The sequence below is a fragment of the Acromyrmex echinatior genome, chromosome 19 (genome assembly GCF_024713525.1).
Source record: "Acromyrmex echinatior isolate Ae372 chromosome 19, ASM2471352v2, whole genome shotgun sequence".
Taxonomy (NCBI): domain Eukaryota; kingdom Metazoa; phylum Arthropoda; class Insecta; order Hymenoptera; family Formicidae; genus Acromyrmex; species Acromyrmex echinatior.
In genome coordinates, this window is record NC_141870.1 from 7,451,175 (window position 1) to 7,473,655 (window position 22,481).

The 22,481-nt window shown below is 38.0% G+C and overlaps 1 protein-coding gene and 2 pseudogenes across 1 annotated transcript; 2 read left to right on the forward strand and 1 right to left on the reverse strand.

Annotated features, from left to right (window-relative positions):
* The first annotated feature begins 3,772 nt into the window (after positions 1-3,772).
* LOC147906706 (uncharacterized) lies at positions 3,773-4,617 on the forward strand. The gene is made up of 2 exons (XM_087416247.1): positions 3,773-4,049; positions 4,121-4,617. The coding sequence occupies exons 1-2, from the start codon at positions 3,773-3,775 to the stop codon at positions 4,615-4,617; spliced, it is 774 nt and encodes a 257-aa protein (XP_087272373.1).
* A 1,309-nt stretch (positions 4,618-5,926) lies between these two features.
* On the forward strand, positions 5,927-6,490 carry LOC147906707 (uncharacterized; annotated as a pseudogene).
* Positions 6,491-16,296: 9,806 nt separating this feature from the next.
* On the reverse strand, positions 16,297-18,919 carry LOC147906708 (uncharacterized; annotated as a pseudogene).
* Between the last annotated feature and the right edge of the window lie 3,562 nt (positions 18,920-22,481).

Here is a 22,481-nt window from a genome sequence, read left to right on the forward strand (position 1 = left end):
CGAAAATTTGTTTACGTCTATCGACGAAATCGGCTACTTTACGTTTTCCAACAACAGCGATGTCGTTCCATCGAGCGAGGCGCGTCCAAACTCTATTTTTATCTTTGATGACGTGGCATGCGACAAGCAGGATGCGGTGAGAGAATACTTTTCGATGGGTCGCTACGCGAACGTCGACTGCTTCTATCTCTGTCAGACGTACGCGAGGATATCTAAACATCTGATACGCGACAACGCGAACCTGCTGATCCTTCAAACAGGACGGTACCAACTTGAAACACGTTTACAACGATCATGTGAATACCGACATGTCATACAATGAATTTTGCACGTTGTGCCGCGACTGTTGGCAGCAAAAATATGGATTTCTAGTGATAGACAAAGACAGTGGGCTCACAAACGGACGATACAGAAAAGGATTTAACGATTTCGCGATACCGTAACGTGACCAGTCGTTGCCGATACTTAGCCAGAGACGAACATGGCGCGAGCGTGAAAAAATCGCGAGGGAGATCGAGAAGACGAGCGAGTCGATCCGTAAGAAACATCGCGCTCTGAAGACCGGTAGAATCGAGGAGGGCATCGCGTTGGACAGACATTTTAAACCTCTTATCGAACCGCTGCGACTTTTCGTCGACAGCCCCAGCGTGCGCGCTACAAAAAGAGAGTTGCGCGACGAAGATGCAACGTCTACCTCTAAACGTGAGAGAAAGGAGGAAGAGGAACAAGAGAAAGAAGAGGAGGGAGAAGAAGCGAACGAGACGTTCGAGCGTTCCACGACTCTGCATAAATCCAATGATCGATCGCACGATCGTGCACAGCCGATAACCTCCACACCGCCTGCCAAAATCATACCGACGATAGAGTCGTTGGAGAACGTTTTCGAAACAATGGAAGACTCGCTAGCGATGAAGGTTCAAAATCAGCTGTAAACGTCGGAAGGTCGAGAGGCGTTACGAGCTGGCTTGGGCCCGCTGAGATAAAAGTACGCCGAGGATGTCCTGAGGGGAGTGCAAGATAAAGAGAGCAGTATAGATCACGGCGTTTACCTACACAAGGATGGTCTGATGTTTTGCAATAAACGTTTCGACGTGGATGACGCGGACAACATAATTATCGACGGCGTACGATACGCCGGTACACCTAGTCTTTACGAATTGATTTTCAAGAGAATTCCCGACGATACCCTCTATATGGAAGACGATATGCACAAGAGCATGCTGTTGGTGACGAACGCGCACAAACACAAGTACCATTCGCAGGGTCGATTATTGAGCAACAGGGGATACAAGTACAAACACGTAATTGCGCCGATGATGTCGATCACACCCAAGAAACAGAAGAAGAAATCTGGAAAGGGATTACCTCATGCAATGACATTGAACAACAACGCGATCGATTACGAGCACTGGGATGATCCCAACGAGCTGGTGGATCATTTACGATTGCTCGCACCGAGCAGGCAACAATGCTCACGACAACGAGATGCTGTTGATCATCGAGGAACTTTGCGAAGCTGGTCTTATTATAAATTAAATCGCGTATCCATGAAACGATTCAGTCCAGTAACATCAGCGAGAAAAAATACATTATTTTCTCGTACTCAGTGTATTACGCATCGAATCATGAAAAAGAAATCTGAGAAACAGAGAGAGAAAATTAGCTCCGAGAGACGTCGACTCGTCGAGGAATTGCACGCTTCTTTCTTCGAGAAGAAATTTTCCGCGAAGGCGCGTCATAGTTTGGAGATACGACGATCTGTGGTAGGCTGATGTCGTTGAGATGCGCCCGTACTCGGATTTCAACAGAGGCCACCACTACATACTCACCGTCATCAATGTGTTGAGCAAATACGCGTGGGCCGTACCACTCAAGAGCAAGGGTGGAAGCGAGATGGCTAACGCTATCGGTGAGATCGTTCGAGAGAGTAGAAGATGTTTTTCAAAATTTACAAACGGATATGGGGAAAGAGTTTTACAACGCCGATGTGCAGAAAATCTTGAAAAAGCATGTTAATCACTATTCCACGCATTCGACGTTGAAAGCGTCAGTGATCGAGCGGTTCAATCACACGCTCAAGAACGACATGTAGAAGATGTTAACGCTCAACGGCAATTACAAGTGGGTCGACGAGCTGCCGCGTCTCCTGTCAGATTACATCGCGCGCAAGCATCGCACCATCGACATGCGACCCGCCGAAGTAACTCGCGCGATCGCCGAAAGACTCTTGGACACGGTGTACAGCGGTAAAGATCGCGGGTCCTGCAAAATTCAAAGTAGGCGATTCGGTACGCGTGAGCAAGTACAAGACGATTTTAGAGAAAGGTTACACGCCAAATTGGACCACCGAGGTGATCATCCACATAAATCCGCATAAATCCGCTGGACGCAGCGTGCCGAAAACACGACATCGCGTATTTTCGGAGCAACGATCTCACCGATAGACACGCGACAGACAAAGTACTCGCTGAGGAGGCGCGGAAACGCGTCACCGTGAGAGATTCGGCTCTGAGCGAGAGAGCCGCCGCTGCTGCCGTTTGGGTAGCGATGAAAGCCAAGATCGGCATGGGCATGAAATCAAAGAAGAAGACGACAATGAGGAAAAAACAACGAAAAAGCGGATACTTCCAACGGCAAAACGAGGTGGTGCGTTACGCATCAGACGTACGATTAGAGTTTCTGCGGTCAAATGTGTCTGCGGTTTCTACAAACGGTAGACGCGCATGAATTTAAAAAGCTCGACGAGGTGCTTTAAAATCTCAATATTAGTCGAACGCTTTTTCCATCATGTCGCTGACACGCTGAGCGGGAAGAGCACCGTCCTCTCGGCGAACTACTTTCCCTCCATAGATTTGAGTGACGGCGATTACGAGCTCGGTCTAGTGATTTTTGAAACTTATCACACGATACCGAATGTAAACGAATTGAACAATAAATTTTATTTTGGGAAACACGACGCAGAAATTACAATTCCCGAGGGTTCGTACGAAGTGCGAGACATAAATGAAATTTTTAAAACGTACGATTTTACGGAAACGTTCGCACCGCGACGCACTTGAAACCGTTGACGTAGTGCGTGGTGACAACAACAACAATAACAACAACAACAACAACAATGACACTGATGACGATAACTGGTGAGGGTGGAGTATACCCGATTACGCTCCGCGCAAACTACAATACGATGAGATGCGAGATTAGATGTGCATACAGAATAAACTTTGGCAAGCCCAACAGCATTGGATCGCTGCTGGGATTCTCGTCGAAGCGTATACTGCGACCGCGAAGATGGCACAGATGAATCGGACATGTCGATCAACATAATAAACGTAAACGTTATCCGCGTAGAGTGTAACGTGACCGCGGGCGTGTACAGCAACGGCAAAAGCGCGCACACGATACACGAATTTTTGCCGAGCGTGCCACCAGGATATAAGATATCGGAGAGGCCGACGCAGATCATTTACTTGCCGATCACGGCACGGAGCATTACGGATCTAACGATATGCGTCGTCGACCAGAACGGACGATTGCTCGATTTTCGCGGAGAGGAGATCATCGTCAGATTGCACGTGCGACAGCGACAGCGAGCGTGAGATACTTGTATTGAACGGAGCGGAGGGCACGCAGAGAGATAACGCATTCTTTACAAGGCTGGTAACATCACCGTTCGATAACGCTTGCTCATCCAACTGCGTCAGCAAGAAGAAGCTCAGTGCATCGAACGTTAAATTTTTACAATCTTTGGGATTCGCGGTGCGCAACTTTTGAGATGATTGATATCTTGAATATTACCGGCGAGCCGATCTTTGACGATCGCATCGTCATGATTGAGACTCACACGTACAACCCGTTCGCTAATACAACATTTGGGTACAGCGACGAGATAAGAATACCCCAGCAGCAGGATTTGTACACGTTGCCGTGTGAAAGTTTTCTCTACGTCGAAAGAAGATTAACGGTGAAAAAGAAAAACGATCATATGCCAACGACGCTTGTAAATAATTGCGTGGCGTTCATGTTTGATGAAATTCGATATGAACTGAATGGTGTGGAGATTGACCGCAACCGAAACGTGGGCATAACTAGCACGCTCAAGAATTACGTGTCATTGATCTAGATGTCATTGATAAAGCTTTGATTGCGCTGAACGCTGGATGGAACTCTAGATCCGACACGGAGGAAGGACACTTTAATTTTTGCGTGCCGCTCAGCATGCTGTTGGGTTTTTGCGAAGATTACAAACGCCTGATTGTCAACGCTCGTCACGAATTAATTTTGATACGAGCGCGCAACGACAACAATTACTTGGTGGGAAATCCTGTGACAGAGTCTGAGGTTGAATTATTTAAAGTACAGTGGCGGATGCCTCACGTTGCATTAAACGAGGTCAATAAATTATCAACATTGCAAACATTGGAAAGCGATCATTATCTGAGCATGAATTTTCGCTCGTGGGATCTGTACGAGTATCCTCTGTTACAGAATACGACCAAGCATTCATGGTCAAAACGGCGACTCAGCTTGAGAAGCCTCGATACGTTATCTTTGCTCTGCAGATCAGTCGAAAGAATATCATGTCACGAGATGGTAGCGTGTTCGACGATTGTAATTTGAGTAATATGAAACTTTATCTAAATTCGACGTTTTATCCGTACGACGATTTAAATCTGGATTTTGGCAAAAAGAGATACGCCATTCTATTCGATATGTACGCACGTTTTCGTAGAGCATATTATGGAATCGATTGCTTCGAAACGCTACTCAACGTGCTCTCATTTGTCGAGAAAAGGCCTTTTGTGGTCATTGATTGCTCGCGACAAAAACGAATCCGTCAAGAGTGCCACTGTGGACGTACCCATAGAATTTGACTGCAAGGAGAATGTGCCCGCAAATACAACAGCTTATTGTCTCATCATACACGATCGTGTAGCTCAGTATAATCCATTGACCAACGTAATGCGCAAAATCACCTAAATGCATCTCTGATACGATATAAAATCTACGTTACGTAGCAATCGACATCGCAGTCTTCTCGACAACATGTCCATGTCAACGTTCGTGGATCTGCAAGGATTCATCGTTAACAAGACATTTATCGTGAAGGAAGTGGCGGTGCTGAAACAGGGGACCGTTCTCACGCATTACATTTTTACGAGTCCCGTGCCATGGAAATTTTTGACAAGATCCGACAGGTCTTGCGCCTCCTGGTTGATTGCTTATCACCATGGATTGCAATGGGAGGACGGGACGATCCCGTACAACGAGGCGAAACGTCTAATTACGATGGCTGTATTTGATGTCGTGTATGTCAAGGGACGCGAGAAACGAATGTGGCTGTAGAACTTGCTTCTGGACGATGAGCGAGAACGCATGTACATCGAGACCTTGGACGCAGTTTACGAAGACATGGAATCTTTATCTAATCTAAGATGTTACTAATATTATACGGTGTGAATAACATGTTAAGAATTGCGCGTTAAAATGTATTGAAAATTTATAAGTGGTGGTTGCAAAAGAATTTTTTAAATAAAAATACGTTAACATATTTATTATGTATTTCTTTTCCCTTCCTTTGTAATGTATAAACGTATGTACGCATGTATGTACGTATGTACGTATGTATGTACGTATGTATAAATGTATGTACGTATGTATAAACGTATGTATAAACGTATGTATAAACGTACGTATGTATAAACGTGTTCGAAATTCTTGGAAAGAGGGGGAGGACCTGCCTTCTCTCATCGCTTCCAGAAATATTACGTTACAATTTACGCGGATGCAATCAGTCTTGCGATACCCGCTTGTACGAACGGCTGAAAAAATGTACTTCACTAAAGAGAGCAGTGCATCGTACGATGTGAAGAAGGAATATAACATGTAAGTTTCAACTTTCTATACCAAAGGAACGTTTTTTAACATTATGTGTATACACAATACGGAGCATCGTGCGGTGCGTTTACTGAGCAGACGTTACGATCTGACGAATACGGGCTACAAATTTTTGGAAATTGGAATCGACGTTGGCCCACCGAGTTACGTGGAGGTCGCCCTTGAAGATCATCGCGGACACGAACTATCGCTGTCTCTTGAAACGTGGAAGAGCCTCTACGAACAGCGAGGGAATATTTACAAGATGTTTCGAAACGAATACAAGGATAATTTTATAAGCGTTGGACCGCTAACCGTCAGTGTTTGCATGTTGAACGATGCTACGCTCGTACGTCTCGATTCTTCATCCGTACGCATTACGATGACCGAAACGACGCTACGCCGTATATTTGACTTTAACGGGTGTATCGATGTAACGTTCAAATGATTAGTTCGACTCGTCGATACGGTGGATACCAAGTATACGCGATTCTCCAACATCGCATCTGAGAACATTATACGTGATAGCAACATCTTCAATGGACATCAGCTCATCGATTGCGAACTATTAGCTTTAGTTTTTAATAAGTACGGAAACCAGTGTAATAAGATGTGAATAAACATTGTTTTGTTCGCATTATTACGTACGTATTTTCTTTTACTTCCCATCCTTCACACTCGACGGTGCTGTCACGACATATTAAGCGTTCTCTTTTTAAATAAAAAACGTATAATAAAATATGTTTGCATGCATGAAGATATAACGAGAGTGACAATCCGCGGCGGCGGCGGAAAAGATGAAACGTAAGAAAAAAACAGATAGTAGTAAGTGATGGTAGTAACAGATGCGGTAAGTGTATGCAAGCCTTTATTGCATTTTTGGAGACAGAGTGGCGGCATTAAATAAGGACCGGGGTCATTATCAATAGCGCCGGGACCTTTTCCCCCTCCTTCCCTGCGTTACGAGCATCCCCGCGCTCCGCGCTCCCCTCTAGCCCCATGGATTAGAACCCGCCTTGCTTTACTACTATTATTTATTTTTATTCATTTATTTTTTTTTAAATTCAACTGAATAAAAAAAATCCCACAGGAATAAATAGAGATCTATACAAAATTACTTTTCACTCATATTTTACCATCAAAGACTTCCTAGGATTTATCATTGCTCTCTTTTTTTTTCCTTATTATCATTCTTCAATATCTATAGATACTTGGTGATTCTGATAACTTCACTCCCACAAATCTAAACTATCCCATAGTAACCCATACTGACATTCAATCAGAATGATATTTTTTATTTGCTTATGCTATCCTTCGATCCATCTCTAATAAACTAGGGAGAGTTATTGCCTTTACAATATCAATTTTAATTCTTTATATTTTCCCTTCAAATCTAAATACCTTTTCCTCAACTATAATCTCTAACCAATTAATCTACTGAATATTCATTAATACCTTTTTTTTATTAACATGGGAACTCAATCAATTGAAATACCAAACATTATAAATTTGCCAAATTCATATCTTAATCTATTTTTCATTTTTATATTATATTATCTCTAAATCATAAAACATGAAAATTCATTGGGAGTACAAATTAGTTCGGTTCGTTTTTTTGTGTTCAAATTTTCAAAACAAATGAATGAACAGATTAATTATAGTATTGTCCATCGGTAGCTACTACTTTTTCCCATCTCTCAGGCAATTTTCGAATTCCATCTCGAAAAAATGAATCGTCTTTGGAGGCGATCCAATTTTGGAGAAGTGAACTTGCCAATCGTGCTGCATTCTTCGGAACAACTAGTAATCAGGAGCAATGTTCGAAGAATACGGCGGGTGTGGTAAAACATCTCATTTGAGCGTTTCCAAATATTTTTTTACGACTTTTGCGACATGAGGCTGATCGTTGTCATGAAGAAAAATAACTTTTTCACGTCTTTGCTCCTATTCCGGCCGTTTTTCTCGCAATGCACGGCTCAAACGAATCAATTGTAGCCGATACCGATCGCCCGTAATGGAATCGCCAGGTTTCAGCAACTCATAGTCAATAACCCCCTTGGTCCCACCAGATACAGAGCATGATCTTCGAACCATGAATATTTGGCTTTAGAGTTGATGTTGAGATCGATGGCTACGATTGACCGGGCTTAACATAGTATTTTTTCTTCTTGTTGTAGAATATCCACTTCTCATCTCCAGTCACAAACCAATGCAAAAAACCTTTTCTTTGTTGTCTTTGAATCAGCTGTTCGCAAGTGAAAAATCGCCTTTCAACGTCTCTCGGTTTCAGTTCATAAGGCACCCAATTTCCTTGTTTTTGAATTATTCCCATGACTCTCAATCGTGCAGAAACGGCTTGTTGAGTTACTCCCAATGATCCTGCAAGCTCCTCTTGATTCTGATCTTCTTCGAATAATGCCTCTAATTCTTTGTCGAATTTTTTTGGTTGTCCAGAGCGAAGCTTGCCTTCAACACTGAAATCTCCATTCTTGAAACGTCGAAACCATTCCCTACATGATTTATCAGTTGGAGCAGTGTCATCATAAACTTTGACAAGCATTCGATGGGCTTCAGCTGCACTTTTCTTCCAATTAAAACAGAAAATTAGAACCTCCCGCAAATGCTGCTTGGTTAATACAAAATTCGACATTTCAAACACAGTAAAAATCAAGGTTTTTGTATGAAACTAAAAGCGATATAAACTGAATATTATTAGTAGATGTTTAACCTCTTTAAAAATGTCAAAATCAGCTGTCACTATGAACCATTCACAACAGCCGAAGCCATCTTTTGGAAAACGAACTAATTTGTATTCCTTATATTATTTATAGTTAATATAATATAAAAATTCAATGTAATTTATTTTATTTATTTTTTACTTAATACATTCATATTTCTAAAAATAAATTATTAAATAATCTTTAAATTATTAAATAAAATAAAATTTTTTATCTATTATTTATACCACATTAAATAATTAATAAATATTTATTTATTTTATCATGATAAATAACCTTAATTAATAATAATATAAAAAAAATTATTAAAATTTATTAATAAATTAATATTTTTTAATAAATTATATTATAATTTAATTTATTATTATTCCTTATTCCCTACCCAAATAATATATCATACTCTATCTTCTCTATCTATTTTATTAAAATTTATTTTATATAATATAATTTACCACAACGTTATAATCTTTATAATTATAATATAATTGTACTAAGTAAAAAGGAAAAAGGGCTACGAGCCTAAAACATAAATTGACAAACTGTATAAGTAGTTAAAAAAAATTTTTTTTTTTTTAAATAAAAGTATGTCATAAAATTAAAAACGTAAAATATAATTTGACAATAAGAAGGTGAACAAAACAAACGTTTCGATCCTAGTTGGATCATTTTCAATGTGACAAATAAATTAGTGTGACAAAATAAATTAACAACGGTAATTAACAATAGAGTTATAACGTAGATAAAAACATAAGAAATCAAGTAAAATTCGCATTCGGACGCAAATTAACTATAAAGCTCGCTCCAAATTGAGAGGAAATCAAACAAACGATTATAGTTGACAAAAATGTGCTCCTCCGAACCGTATGTGTGTATAAGGACGAACATGTTTCTGTTAGCAAGTATAAATGTAATAATAAATTAACGGTAGAAATAAATAAAAATAATAAGAATAATAAGAAAAGTACAAATCGAGTCGCAAACAGTAAAAAGAAAAGTACAAATAAGTCGTAAATAATAAATCAAAATTAAAAGAAAGAGGCAAAAATTATCTTTGATATTATAAGACAAGCACATAAGAAAAAAAGAGTAAATTGCCGACATGCATTGTATATGTATGATGAGTTTATAACAAATAAATTTATAATGAATACCTTATGTGTGTGTCGAAATGATGTTATAGATTAGGCAATGCGATTGGAATCGAAATTGATCGTCTCTCTAAGAAGCTAAGATATAAAGTACGACATATAAAGACAAGAAGGTTGAAATGGAAAACTAGAAAGGGAAGGGAGAAAAAAATAATAAGAAGGAAAGAATAAAGTGGAAGGGAGAGAAAGTGGGGAGAGAAGAGAAGGATAGGGAAGAGAAAGCAATCAAGAGGGAGAAAGAGACTGAATGATCTGTGAATAAATATCGGGTAAAGATTCGGTATCGTTTTGTCTATTAAGGCCTTGTTTCTGTCTTTTAATATGAATCATTTCAGACACCAATCTCTTATTGTAAGAAGATTCGCAGTCCAAAATTCTCACATCATTCCATTTGAAATTATGATCAAAATTGATTCGATGATCAGTTATGACAGTAGGAGAATCTGTATTCTTTTTAACGTCAGAGATATGTTAGTGTAGTCTCGTGCTCAATTTTCTCTTTGTCTGACCAACATAACTCGCCTCACAATCATCACATGAGATCTTGTAGACAACATTCTGATTTGATAGGAAGTTAAGTTCGTCTTTTCCTCTCTTTATGAAGCTTTTTAACGTTTAGGAATAGAGAAGGCCAATTTACAATGAAACATACTAGAGATTGGAAGGAAACTTTCGGAAATGGATTTAACATAAGGAATCGTAAAATATTTGTCTTTATTGCGTGAATAGTGTGTATCTTTGTTATATTTATGAAACTTTAATCTGCGTTCTATTGTAGAGAAAATAAAGGGAAGAGGATAACAGTTATTTAAGAAAATATGAATAGCATCTATCAAATTTTTTTGTTGGAATCGTGGATGTGATAATTTTGTCCATAAACTGATGATGGTACCTTTTTTATGGCACAGAGGATGATTTGAATGGAAATTTCCAAGGAACCTTCCAGAAAATGTCTTTTTATGGTAAATGTCAAATATAATTTTTTGGTTATCTATAATCAGTATTGTATCGACTTTGTACTGTCATAACTGATCATCGAATCAATTTTGATCATAATTTCAAATGGAATGATGTGAGAATTTTGGACTGCGAATCTTCTTACAATAAGAGATTGGTGTCTGAAATGATTCATATTAAAAGACAGAAACAAGGCCTTAATAGACAAAACGATACCGAATCTTTACCCGATATTTATTCACAGATCATTCAGTCTCTTTCTCCCTCTTGATTGCTTTCTCTTCCCTATCCTTCTCTTCTCTCCCCACTTTCTCTCCCTTCCACTTTATTCTTTCCTTCTTATTATTTTTTTCTCCCTTCCCTTTCTAGTTTTCCATTTCAACCTTCTTGTCTTTATATGTCGTACTTTATATCTTAGCTTCTTAGAGAGACGATCAATTTCGATTCCAATCGCATTGCCTAATCTATAACATCATTTCGACACACACATAAGGTATTCATTATAAATTTATTTGTTATAAACTCATCATACATATACAATGCATGTCGGCAATTTACTCTTTTTTTCTTATGTGCTTGTCTTATAATATCAAAGATAATTTTTGCCTCTTTCTTTTAATTTTGATTTATTATTTACGACTTATTTGTACTTTTATTTTTACTGTTTGCGACTCGATTTGTACTTTTCTTATTATTCTTATTATTTTTATTTATTTCTACCGTTAATTTATTATTACAATTTATACTTGCTAACAGAAACATGTTCGTCCTTATACACACATACGGTTCGGAGGAGCACATTTTTGTCAACTATAATCGTTTGTTTGATTTCCTCTCAATTTGGAGCGAGCTTTATAGTTAATTTGCGTCCGAATGCGAATTTTACTTGATTTCTTATGTTTTTATCTACGTTATAACTCTATTGTTAATTACCGTTGTTAATTTATTTTGTCACACTAATTTATTTATCACATTGAAAATGATCCAACTAGGATCGAAACGTTTGTTTTGTTCACCTTCTTATTGTCAAATTATATTTTACGTTTTTAATTTTATGACATACTTTTATTTAAAAAAAAAAAATTTTTTTAACTACTTATACAGTTTGTCAATTTATGTTTTAAGCTCGTAGCCCTTTTTCCTTTTTTACTTATTTGATTTATTGAGCCTTTTTATTTTTATAATATAATTGTATTATTTATTATTATACAAACAATCACTTCCTGTCATATAAATTATAAAAATTCAATCTTCCTCTATTTTTCTCCTTTTCCTCTCTAAATTCTTCTCTCTTATTCCAATTATATTATCCCCTCTCTTAATATTTTTTTAGATTTATAATTATATATATAATAAATAATTAATGATCTTGAATAAGTCTATGTTTTGAAAACATACTAAAGAAATATAAATTTTCTATTAATTTTTATCATACTCATTTTTACTTTCTATATCTTACGCCCTTTTCTCTTCTTTTTTTATATATATTAGGTGTAATAAAAAGAAATCCATTATTTTTCCAATAGATGGCTTTAGTAATTTGTGTCACGCGTAGACGAGATTGTGGCTATTGGATCGCGTGCTACGCAATATGGCGCCGGTGGTTACCAACCACGGCGAAGGACGTATGGCGGGAAAAAGTTAGGTTGAGAATGAGAGCTACGCACTGCTTCTGATTTTATGCCATGAGGCGTTTTAATACACACTTAATGCCTAATTAACTAAATACTGAATACAAATGTTGATTAGAAAGTAGAGACGTGATTGCGCGTGTAAGTCGGCTCGGATACCAGCATCGTGTCGCGGAGTTACAATACTAGAACTATGAAAATACACTCTAAGAATTTATCTGACAACGCTAATAATTATCGCGGACATGAATAATGATCGGTATCGGCCTCGCGGAATACACAAAGTAATTCGGAGCTTTAACGTCCGAGTTCTAACTTACTGACTATCGCAGAGACTTACACGAGGTCTGCACGTGGCACGCCATGACGCCGGAGAGAGAATGGGAAGAGTCATGGAAAGAACGACCGTATCAGTATCGCGACGGACGCATGCAGCGCCGCCACTGACGCGCGCAGCGCCGCAGCTAACGTTCGCAGCGCCGCAACTAACGCTCGCAACGCCACAGTACTCCCCTCCTAGTGTAAACGTTAAAGAAAGAAATACTGGCTAAGATATCGCTAGAATGAGAATAACAAACATAAGAATAGATGAAACAAACAAAAGTTGTACATATTGGTTTGCTTAGCGTAATGTTGCGCGAATTACATCTTAAATCTAACAGTCTTTCGCTTTGCTGCTGGACTAGGATATGTCTTTGGTTCACCTTGCACTGGAATGTCAGTTGAAGACGAAGATGCAGTGGACGGAAGAGTTTCCGAGTCTTGGATTAGTACGTACGCGGACTTAAGTTTGTCGACCGTGATATTGATGGGTTTGCCGTCGATTTCAATGGCGAAGACTTGGTCCGAAATGCGCTCTAGTACTTTATGCGGTCCGGTATATGGTTGATCCAGAGGACGTCTGTTGCCTTCAACTCTGCAGAAAACGTGCGAGCAATTATATAATTCCTTGTGGAAAAATAGCTTAGGTCTAATGTGATGAGAAGTTGGTCTAGGCCGCAACTTTTGCATAATTACGCGGAAATCTTCGACGAAGATTAGTGGGTCGCTCGGCATCTCTTCAGAGGAGAAAAATTCGCCTGGTACCTTGAGCGTAGTGCCGTACACTAATTCCACTACCGAAGCGCCTAGATCATCTTTGAGACAAGTTCTCAATCCTAGTAATACTATTGGCAGTGTGTCAGTCCATTGAGTTTCGCCGTGACACATTAATGCTGTTTTTAGAGAGCGATGCCATCGCTCGATGATGCCATTAGACTCCGGGTGGTATGCAGTTGTCCGACAACGTTTAGAGCCAATGAGCTTAGTTAATGTGTCGAACAGCTGCGCTTCAAATTGCGAGCCTTGATCGGTCGTGATCAAGCGTGGAGCTCCGAATCTGGCTACCCAGTGAGTGAAAAACATCTTTGCTACCGTGTTTGCTGTACAATCCTGTAATGGAATAGCTTCCGGCCAACGAGTAAATCGGTCAATCATTGTTAATAAATACCTGAAACTTTTGGATGGAGGTAGAGGACCGACGATGTCGATATGTACATGCTCGAAACGAGAATCTGGTATTGGTATTTTGGAGGGTGTGGTGTGGTTATGACGATGAATTTTGGATTGTTGGCATGCTAGACAAGTGCGGGCCCACTCTTTAATGTCCTTAGACATGGAAGGCCACACAAATTTTTGTGCAATTTGCCGGTGAGTTGCTCTGCCGCTTGGATGCGACATTTGATGCACCATGTCGAAAACTCGCCTTCGTAGTGGTCCAGGAATGTAAGGTCTGATCTCTTGTTCTGAAGTGTCGCAGTAAATGCTGGATGCTGTTTCCGATAAGGTAAACTTTTTGAGCTTCAAAGACGTTGATGTGGACTGCTTCAATTGCTGCAATTCATCATCCGAAGCTTGAGCTTCTGCAATCTCCTGCATATCGAGACTAGTTGGCATCACGATAGTATCGGCGCGAGATAATGCATCTGCTACGATGTTATCGGCGCCTGAAACGTGACGCACATCAGTTGTGAATTCTGAAATGAAGAGTAGATGACGAGTTTGTCTTGGCGACATTTGATCTGACTTCTTCTTGAATGCGTAAATGAGAGGTTTATGATCCGTGATAACGTGAAAATTTCGTCCATCTAACATATATCGAAAATGTTTGATAGCCGCATAGATAGCTAATAATTCTCTATCGTATGCACTATACTTAGTTTGTGTAGGCGTGAGTTTCCTTGAAAAGAAGCTGAGTGGTTGGAGAAATCCGTTGCTGTGCTGTTGCAATACTGCGCCGATTGCTTTATCTGAGGCATCTGTTTGCAACGAGAATGTTGCATTGCTGTCCGGAAATGCGAGCGAGGTGGCTTGAGCAAAATGTTCCTTGACTCGTCGAAAGGATTGCTTGAGCTCAGGAGTCCACTCGATTTTCGCATTGTTGTTGCGTTTACGTCCAGAAATTACTTTTAACAATGGCGCCTGTATACTTGCGATATCCTTTAAAAACCGGTTGTAAAAATTGAGCATTCCCAGGAATCGTCGAAGTCCTTTTTCAGTGGCTGGTTCCTGGAAATCAACAATTGCTTGAACCTTTTCGGGCAAGGGCTTGATGCCTTCGGCGCTGATCATATGTCCAAGGAAGTTGACACTCTTCTGCCTGAACACGCATTTATTCGGGTTGATCGCTATTCCATGCTGTTGCAGTCTACCGAACAGAATCCTTAGGTGCTCTTTGTGCTGAGTTTCGTTTTGCGAAGCGATTAGAATATCGTCAATATAAGTAAAGCAAAAATCGAGTCCTATGGTTACTCGATCCATGAATCGTTGAAAGGTTTGAGCTGCGTTACGAAGTCCGAAGGTCATATACGGAAATTCGAAAAGCCCGAATGGTGTGATGATGGCAGTTTTCGGAATATCCGATTCGCGAACTGGAATCTGCTGATATGCGCGTACTAGATCGATCGTGGAAAAAACTGTTTTACCATGAAGAAAGTGTGTGCTGTCTTGAAGAAACGGAATTGAGTAACGGTCCGGGACGGTTACCTCGTTGAGCTTGCGGTAATCCCCGCACGGACGCCAATCGCTATTCTTCTTCTTGACCAGGTGCAGTGGGCTGGCCCAAGGGCTCTTGGAAGGCCTGCATAAGCCCTGTTGAATCATATATTCGAACTCTTGCTTGGCTGCCTTAAATTTCTCCGGGCAGAGTCGTCTGGATTTGTTTGACACCGGGGGCCCTTTTGTTTCGATGACGTGTTCTACCGCATATGCGGCTGGCTTGTGCGTACCCGATGTTCGAGTGATCTCTGGAAACTCTCTTAGTAATTCTTTAAAAGGGCAGTCGTCGGCGAAGGCTGTCAGCTTTGGTACTGTCTTATAGACGAGCTGTGCGTTAATCTTGAAGAGCGTGTCGCCATCGATAAGCCTCTTATACCGGATGTCAGGCAGCAAATTGTAGCGCGCCAGGAAGTCCGAGCCGATTATGCAGGTGTCCACTTCTGCGATGATGAAGGGCCACTGGAACACTCGGCGGAATCCGAGGTCGAGCCGGAGTAGCTTCTGCCCGTACGTCGAGATGATCGTACCATTCGCAGCGTAGAGTACCTGCTTATCTAAGTGCGCAAGGTCGCGCCTTGAAGCGGGTACGGTCGAGACGTCGGCGCCCGTGTCCACCAGGAAATTGGTGCCGGTGACACGGTCACGCACCATTAAACGGCGATTCACCGCCGCCGAACTTCCTGCCGTCGGGGATAGTTCGGCTGTTAGTTTTCCTTCTCCGTTGACGCCGTCGGCTTCCAGCTGCACGGTTGCGTACATTTGAGCGCTCTGCCGCCGAAGCGTTGGTGATACCAGCACGGCTTGCTCGTGGGCTGGGACTTGGAGCGGCTTCTACGACGCGAATTATGCGAGGGCCGCGACCTGTCGCGCGATAAATGAGCTACTAGTTTAGTTACTTGTTCAGTAAGCGCGGATATTTATGCGTCTTTAGTGTTACTGTTCGTCGGCGCAACCGTTGCGACGGCCATGGCGCTGGGGCTAAGCACGTCCGTGATTCGGTCCGCTAATTGCGCTAGTTCCTCCAGCTCGTGCTTGCTGGACGCTAATATCGCCTGTACCTGTTGCGGCAAGCGCTGCAGCCACAACGATTTCAATACTTCTTCCGATGTGCCATTTTGCGCGAGATCCCGCATGCGGCGGAGCAATTGAGACGGGCGACGGTCGCCTAGGTCGACTTCGTTTAACAATTTGCGCAATTTTTTATCGGCGCTGTCCGCGAAGCTTCTCAATAACCTGTCTTTTAGCACGGCGTATCTGTCCATCGCGGGCGGATTAAGTATGATCACTAGCTTCGGTCAAGGAATCGTCGTCGAGACATTGTATTACGTAATTATACCGCGTGTCGTCTACCGTTATGCCTGCGGTGAGGAATTGAGCTTCCATTTGCACGAACCAAAGATCTGGTTTTTTTTTCCAGAACGGTATGGACCTAATACCGACTCGCGAAAGCGCGGGTATCTCGATAATACGCGATGGTGCGCCGCCGTCCGGATTGCACGTCGGGGAATCGCTAGAGCCACCAAGCATGTCGGCGGTTTATTTAGATGCGCGCGTAAGGTCGAACACACGAAGTCACACACGCGCAAACAACAGCAAAAACACCGCGCGATCACGTCGGGGTCACCAGTTTGTGGCTATTGGATCGCGTGCTACGCAATATGGCGCCGGTGGTTACCAACCACGGCGAAGGACGTATGGCGGGAAAAAGTTAGGTTGAGAATGAGAGCTACGCACTGCTTCTGATTTTATGCCATGAGGCGTTTTAATACACACTTAATGCCTAATTAACTAAATACTGAATACAAATGTTGATTAGAAAGTAGAGACGTGATTGCGCGTGTAAGTCGGCTCGGATACCGGCATCGTGTCGCGGAGTTACAATACTAGAACTATGAAAATACATTCTAAGAATTTATCTGACGACGCTAATAATTATCGCGGACATGAATAATGATCGGTATCGGCCTCGCGGAATACACAAAGTAATTCGGAGCTTTAACGTCCGAGTTCTAACTTACTGACTATCGCAGAGACTTACACGAGGTCTGCACGCGGCACGCCATGACGCCGGAGAGAGAATGGGAAGAGTCATGGAAAGAACGACCGTATCAGCATCGCGACGGACGCATGCAGCGCCTCCACTGACGCGCGCAGCGCCGCAGCTAACGTTCGCAGCGCCGCAACTAACGCTCGCAACGCCACAAGATACAGATTACTAAAGCCATCTATTGGAAAAATAATGGATTTTTTTACTACACCTAATACAATCATAATCCATCTCATCTTTTTTTAATTTATATATAACCTCTCCTATTATTACACTACATAAAACTTATTTCCATTTACTTAAATTTTTTAAATTCTATTAAAACAAAAATCAAATAAAATTAAATACTATATTCACTTTCTATTTAAAAATATAATTTTATATATAATAATATTATTCCTAATATTACTCTACCAATAATAAACAAATACAAATACACACTTAAACATTAAAATAAAAATTATATAATTTAAAATAAAAGCTAAAATAATTTTTCAACATAAATATATTAATTCATTATAACATATTCGTAAACCCCCTATATTAAAATAATTAAAAACACTGTCAACTTAATATTATATATAATCATACCCATAATGAAATAATTAAATTAGTAAATATACCTACCATTAAATATCTAAAAAAAATAATTATCCCATATTCTGCCATAAAAATTAATGCAAAGGCACATCTAAAATATTCTACATTAAATCCTGAAACTAACTCTGACTCACCCTCTACAAAATCTATTGGTCTACGATTTAATTCAACTATTACTCTTACTAAAAATATTAAGGCATAACTATAAATCTATACCACATGTATATCTATCACTTTATAAAATCCATAAAAGAATATCTCTCCTTCAAAATCATTAATATTAAAAAAATTATAATTAAACTAACTTCATATGACAAAGTTTGGGAAATAGCCCAAACTCCCATCAATGAATATAAAGAATTAGAAAATATAAAAATATAAAACCCTATAAATAACTCTTACAAAACTCTTTTAAAAATTAATAAGTTTCAAAACCATATTCATATCGAATATAAAAAAAAGAGAAATTAAAATATTTATATATTTATATATTTAAAATTTATATATTTAAAATATTTATATATTTTTCGGATGGTTTTAAATTCTACGGTTTTTATCTTTAATAAAAAACACATATAAAAAATAAGAACATAAAAAACACAGCACAAGTTATAGTTTGTGATATTTAATTATTATTACATTAATTAAAACATTAAAGTAGTCAACTGTGTAAAAGAAATACTCGAGATTTATCGTTTGGTTTTTTTGCTGTAAAACAGGTAATGATTCTATTTCTTTATATTCCGACTAGAAGATTTTAATATATACAATTTTATTTAGAATTTGGAAATTCTTGTTCTACACTTTTCTTGATATGACAATTGACGGTGTAACATTACTGTATGAAGCATCTTCACATATAAAAGAACATATTTAATTATAACTCTCGACTGTTGAATTTAATGTCAACTAGATGTAACTCTGCGTTTTATAAGAATATTATTGAATTACTGAAGATGGCCAGATTGTGGCCAAAACGTTTAATGTTTTAGTTAATGTAATAATAATTAAATATCACAAACTATAACTTGTGCTGTGGTTTTTTATGCTCTTATTTTTTATATGTGTTAATATTAGAACCACATTAGTTTCAAGATATTTTTTAATAAAAAAATATACAAGCAAATATTTAGGGTCCCCATGGATTCATCCTTGTCACCTGTTGTTGCAAATATGGTTATGCAGGACTTTGAAAAAATGGCTGCCTTGAAATGCTGCCTTGTCGATTGCTATTTTATTATCGATACGTTGATGATATTATCTTAGCTGCTCCGTCTGAGAGTATTTGTGATATTTTGGATATTTTTAATTCGTTGCACACTAGATTGAAGTTCATCATGGAGATTGGCCTTGATGGAAAAATAAGTTTTTTAGACACGGTGTTGATTATTGAAGAACGAAATCTTATTTTTGATATATACCGCAAAGCAACCTTTTCCGGTAGATTTCTTAATTTCCATTCACACCATTCACTTTGTCATAAAAGAGGTGTAATTTATGGAGTTGTGGATAAGATTTTTTGTTTGTGTCATCCGAAATTCCAACGAAATAATTTGATTGACGCTATTAAGATATTTTTACAGAATGGATATCCGTTACGTTTTATTTTTTCGACTATTCATAATAGAATTAAATATCACATTAATAAGATTAATAATTTGAATAAGAATAAGGATGACACTAAGAGATTTTTTATGATTCCATATGTTAATACGATATCCGAAAGATTTATACCTATTGTTAACATGTTTAATTGTAAATTGACTTTTACCATTCCTAACACATTAAGAAGTTTTATAAAGAGAGGAAAGGATGATTTAGAACACATTCAGAATCAAAATGTGGTCTACAGAATATCTTGCAAGGATTGTGATGTCAGTTATGATGGCCAAACTAAAAGACAATTAAAGACCATATTGCACGAACATGTTTCTGATATCTATATCTGATATAATTTCAAAATCTCAGTGATTTCCAATCATCGTATTGAGGAGAATCATAACTTTAAATGGGATAAAGTAAATATATTAAATATAGAGCCTTCACATAATAAAAGGTTGATATCTGAAATAATCCATATTAAAAAACAGAAACATGGAATAAATAGACAAAATGACACGGAGTCTTTGCTGGAATTGTATTTTGACATTATACATTTTCTTTCTCCTTCCTAATATCTTCTCTCCTTTTTCCCCCCTATTTTTCTCGATAATGTTTTTCTGCTTGACATTTCGTTATTTGACATCGTGCAAGTCAGATGCTTGTTTCCTTTGCAAATTTGCTTATAATAACTTATAAAATAAAAAGACTATTTTATTGTACCACGAAATGGACTACAGTCTACATTTTTTTTCTCATGTATTATTGGACTCTTAACATATTTACTAAGGTACATTATCATATTACTAATTTTTATGTAATTAATATTAATTCTTTTTGTTCACGGTTACTTTTCCAAAATTTTCTTATGATATACTTTGTTAATTCTTGATAAAAATGACTCGCAGCGTATTACACAGAAAGAAAAAAATTTTATATTAAGGAATTGTAAGAATATTGTAAGACCATGTACAGATTTTTAATTTAGAACTATGTTTATATTATTGTAAGATTGCATTGAAAATGACTCGATTGGAGTTGAAATGTTTGTTTATTTTAATTGTTTTGTATTAATTTTGCTTATTTAAATTAAAATTCTTTTATACGTTGTTGGCCCTTCTTGTATACTACCTTTTCCTATAAATATAAATATGGTATATAATCCATAATGGTTAAAACGACAACTAAAATTAATAACGAATAATTTAAATAATAAATATTAGTAATATATCCAAATATTAATCAATTTCTTATCATCAATATAAATAAAACAACAGGACAAACATAATATATATAATAATTTGATTTATTAATAATAAAAACTTCTTTCCTAAATAATTTAATGGCATCTCTAAAAGGTTGCAATAATCTTATTAACCCTACTCTATTTTGACTCTTACGCTCTTGTACCTAAAATCTTAAGTTCTAAAAGTGTTAAAAAAAGCTACTCTTATTAATATATACTTCTAAAATAATTAATCTAACCAAATTTATTAATATATAATACATATATCTTAAAATTATTACTTATATATTATATTATATTTTATTTATATTTAATATTAAATTCTAAATTTAATGCACTATTCTGCCAAAGTAATTAAGGAATTAAAATTAAACATTAAACATAATTCTACATACATAATTATTATAAACATATTTAATATATTAATATACGAGGGATATCCAGAAAATAAGTTCCGTTTTTTTTTTACAAATAAAGTTTTTATTGAAAAAATCTAAAATTTACATGGATAATACTTGACAACTTCTAGTCTTTTTCTACATAATTCCCGTCAATCTCAATACATTTTGTATATCTGGAAACAAGCTTCGAAATCCCTTCTGCATAGAAACTTCCCGCCAGTTCTTTAGTCCAGTTAGTTACAGCTGTCTGAACTTCCTCGTCGCTTAAACGACGATTTAGTTAAACGACGATCATTGCGAATCGCATTTTCAATTTTTGTCGTCAACTCATCCGTGATAAGGGAGGGTCTGCCTCTCCCACTTTCGTCTTCAAGCGAATGTCTTCCTGCCTTAAATTCTCGGACCCATCTCCGCACCATAGATTCACTCATCACACTCTCTCCATATACAGAAACAAGCTGTTTGTGAATATCAACCGATTTAAAATCTTGAGCAAAAAGAAACTGAATGATGCCGCGCAAAACAACTCGAGAAGGAATCGGAATGGAGGTGGCGGGACGCGAAGTGGAGGACTCCATTTTGATAACCTCTCCTGACCGTGTTTCACGAGCTACTGACGCCGAACACCGCTCATTCTATTCGGTAGCTTCCCCTCTTCAATGCTGTGTTGCCAGCTCGCTCATACATCGACCTTACTAAACGTATAATACAAACGGAACTTATTTTCTGGATACCCCTCGTAATTAACTTATTGCCTAAAATAACTTTTTCTTGTAAAATTTCGAATTCATAAATATAGTCCTTGCGTATAATATTTATAACCTAATTATAGATAGAAACCGATCTGGCTCATGCCGATCTAAACTCAAATCATGTAAGATTCTAAAAGTCGAACAGACTTAAATATTAAACTTTATACTTAATTTTTATCTTAATTCAACATCGAGGTCGAAATCAATTTTATCAATATGATCTTTCTAAAAATATTACGCTGTTATCCATAAGATAATTATTTCTTACTTAATTTTAAACAACAATCCCTCGCTTAATTATTGCTTCTACTAATTTATATTTTATTTTAAATTAAAGTTTATAAAATTTAACAATCCTCCCAACTAAATATATAAATTTCATATGAATAATTTATATAATACTACTCATAATATTTATATATAAAATTCTATAAAGTCTTCCTCATCCCATA

Coding starts and splice junctions, on each gene's coding strand:
- LOC147906706 (XM_087416247.1), top strand. CDS start 3,773: ATGATTGATATCTTGAATATTACCGGCGAGCCGATCTTTGACGATCGC. Junction 4,050..4,120: donor AATTCGATATGAACTGAATG/GTGTGGAGATTG, acceptor TCATTGATCTAG/ATGTCATTGATAAAGCTTTG.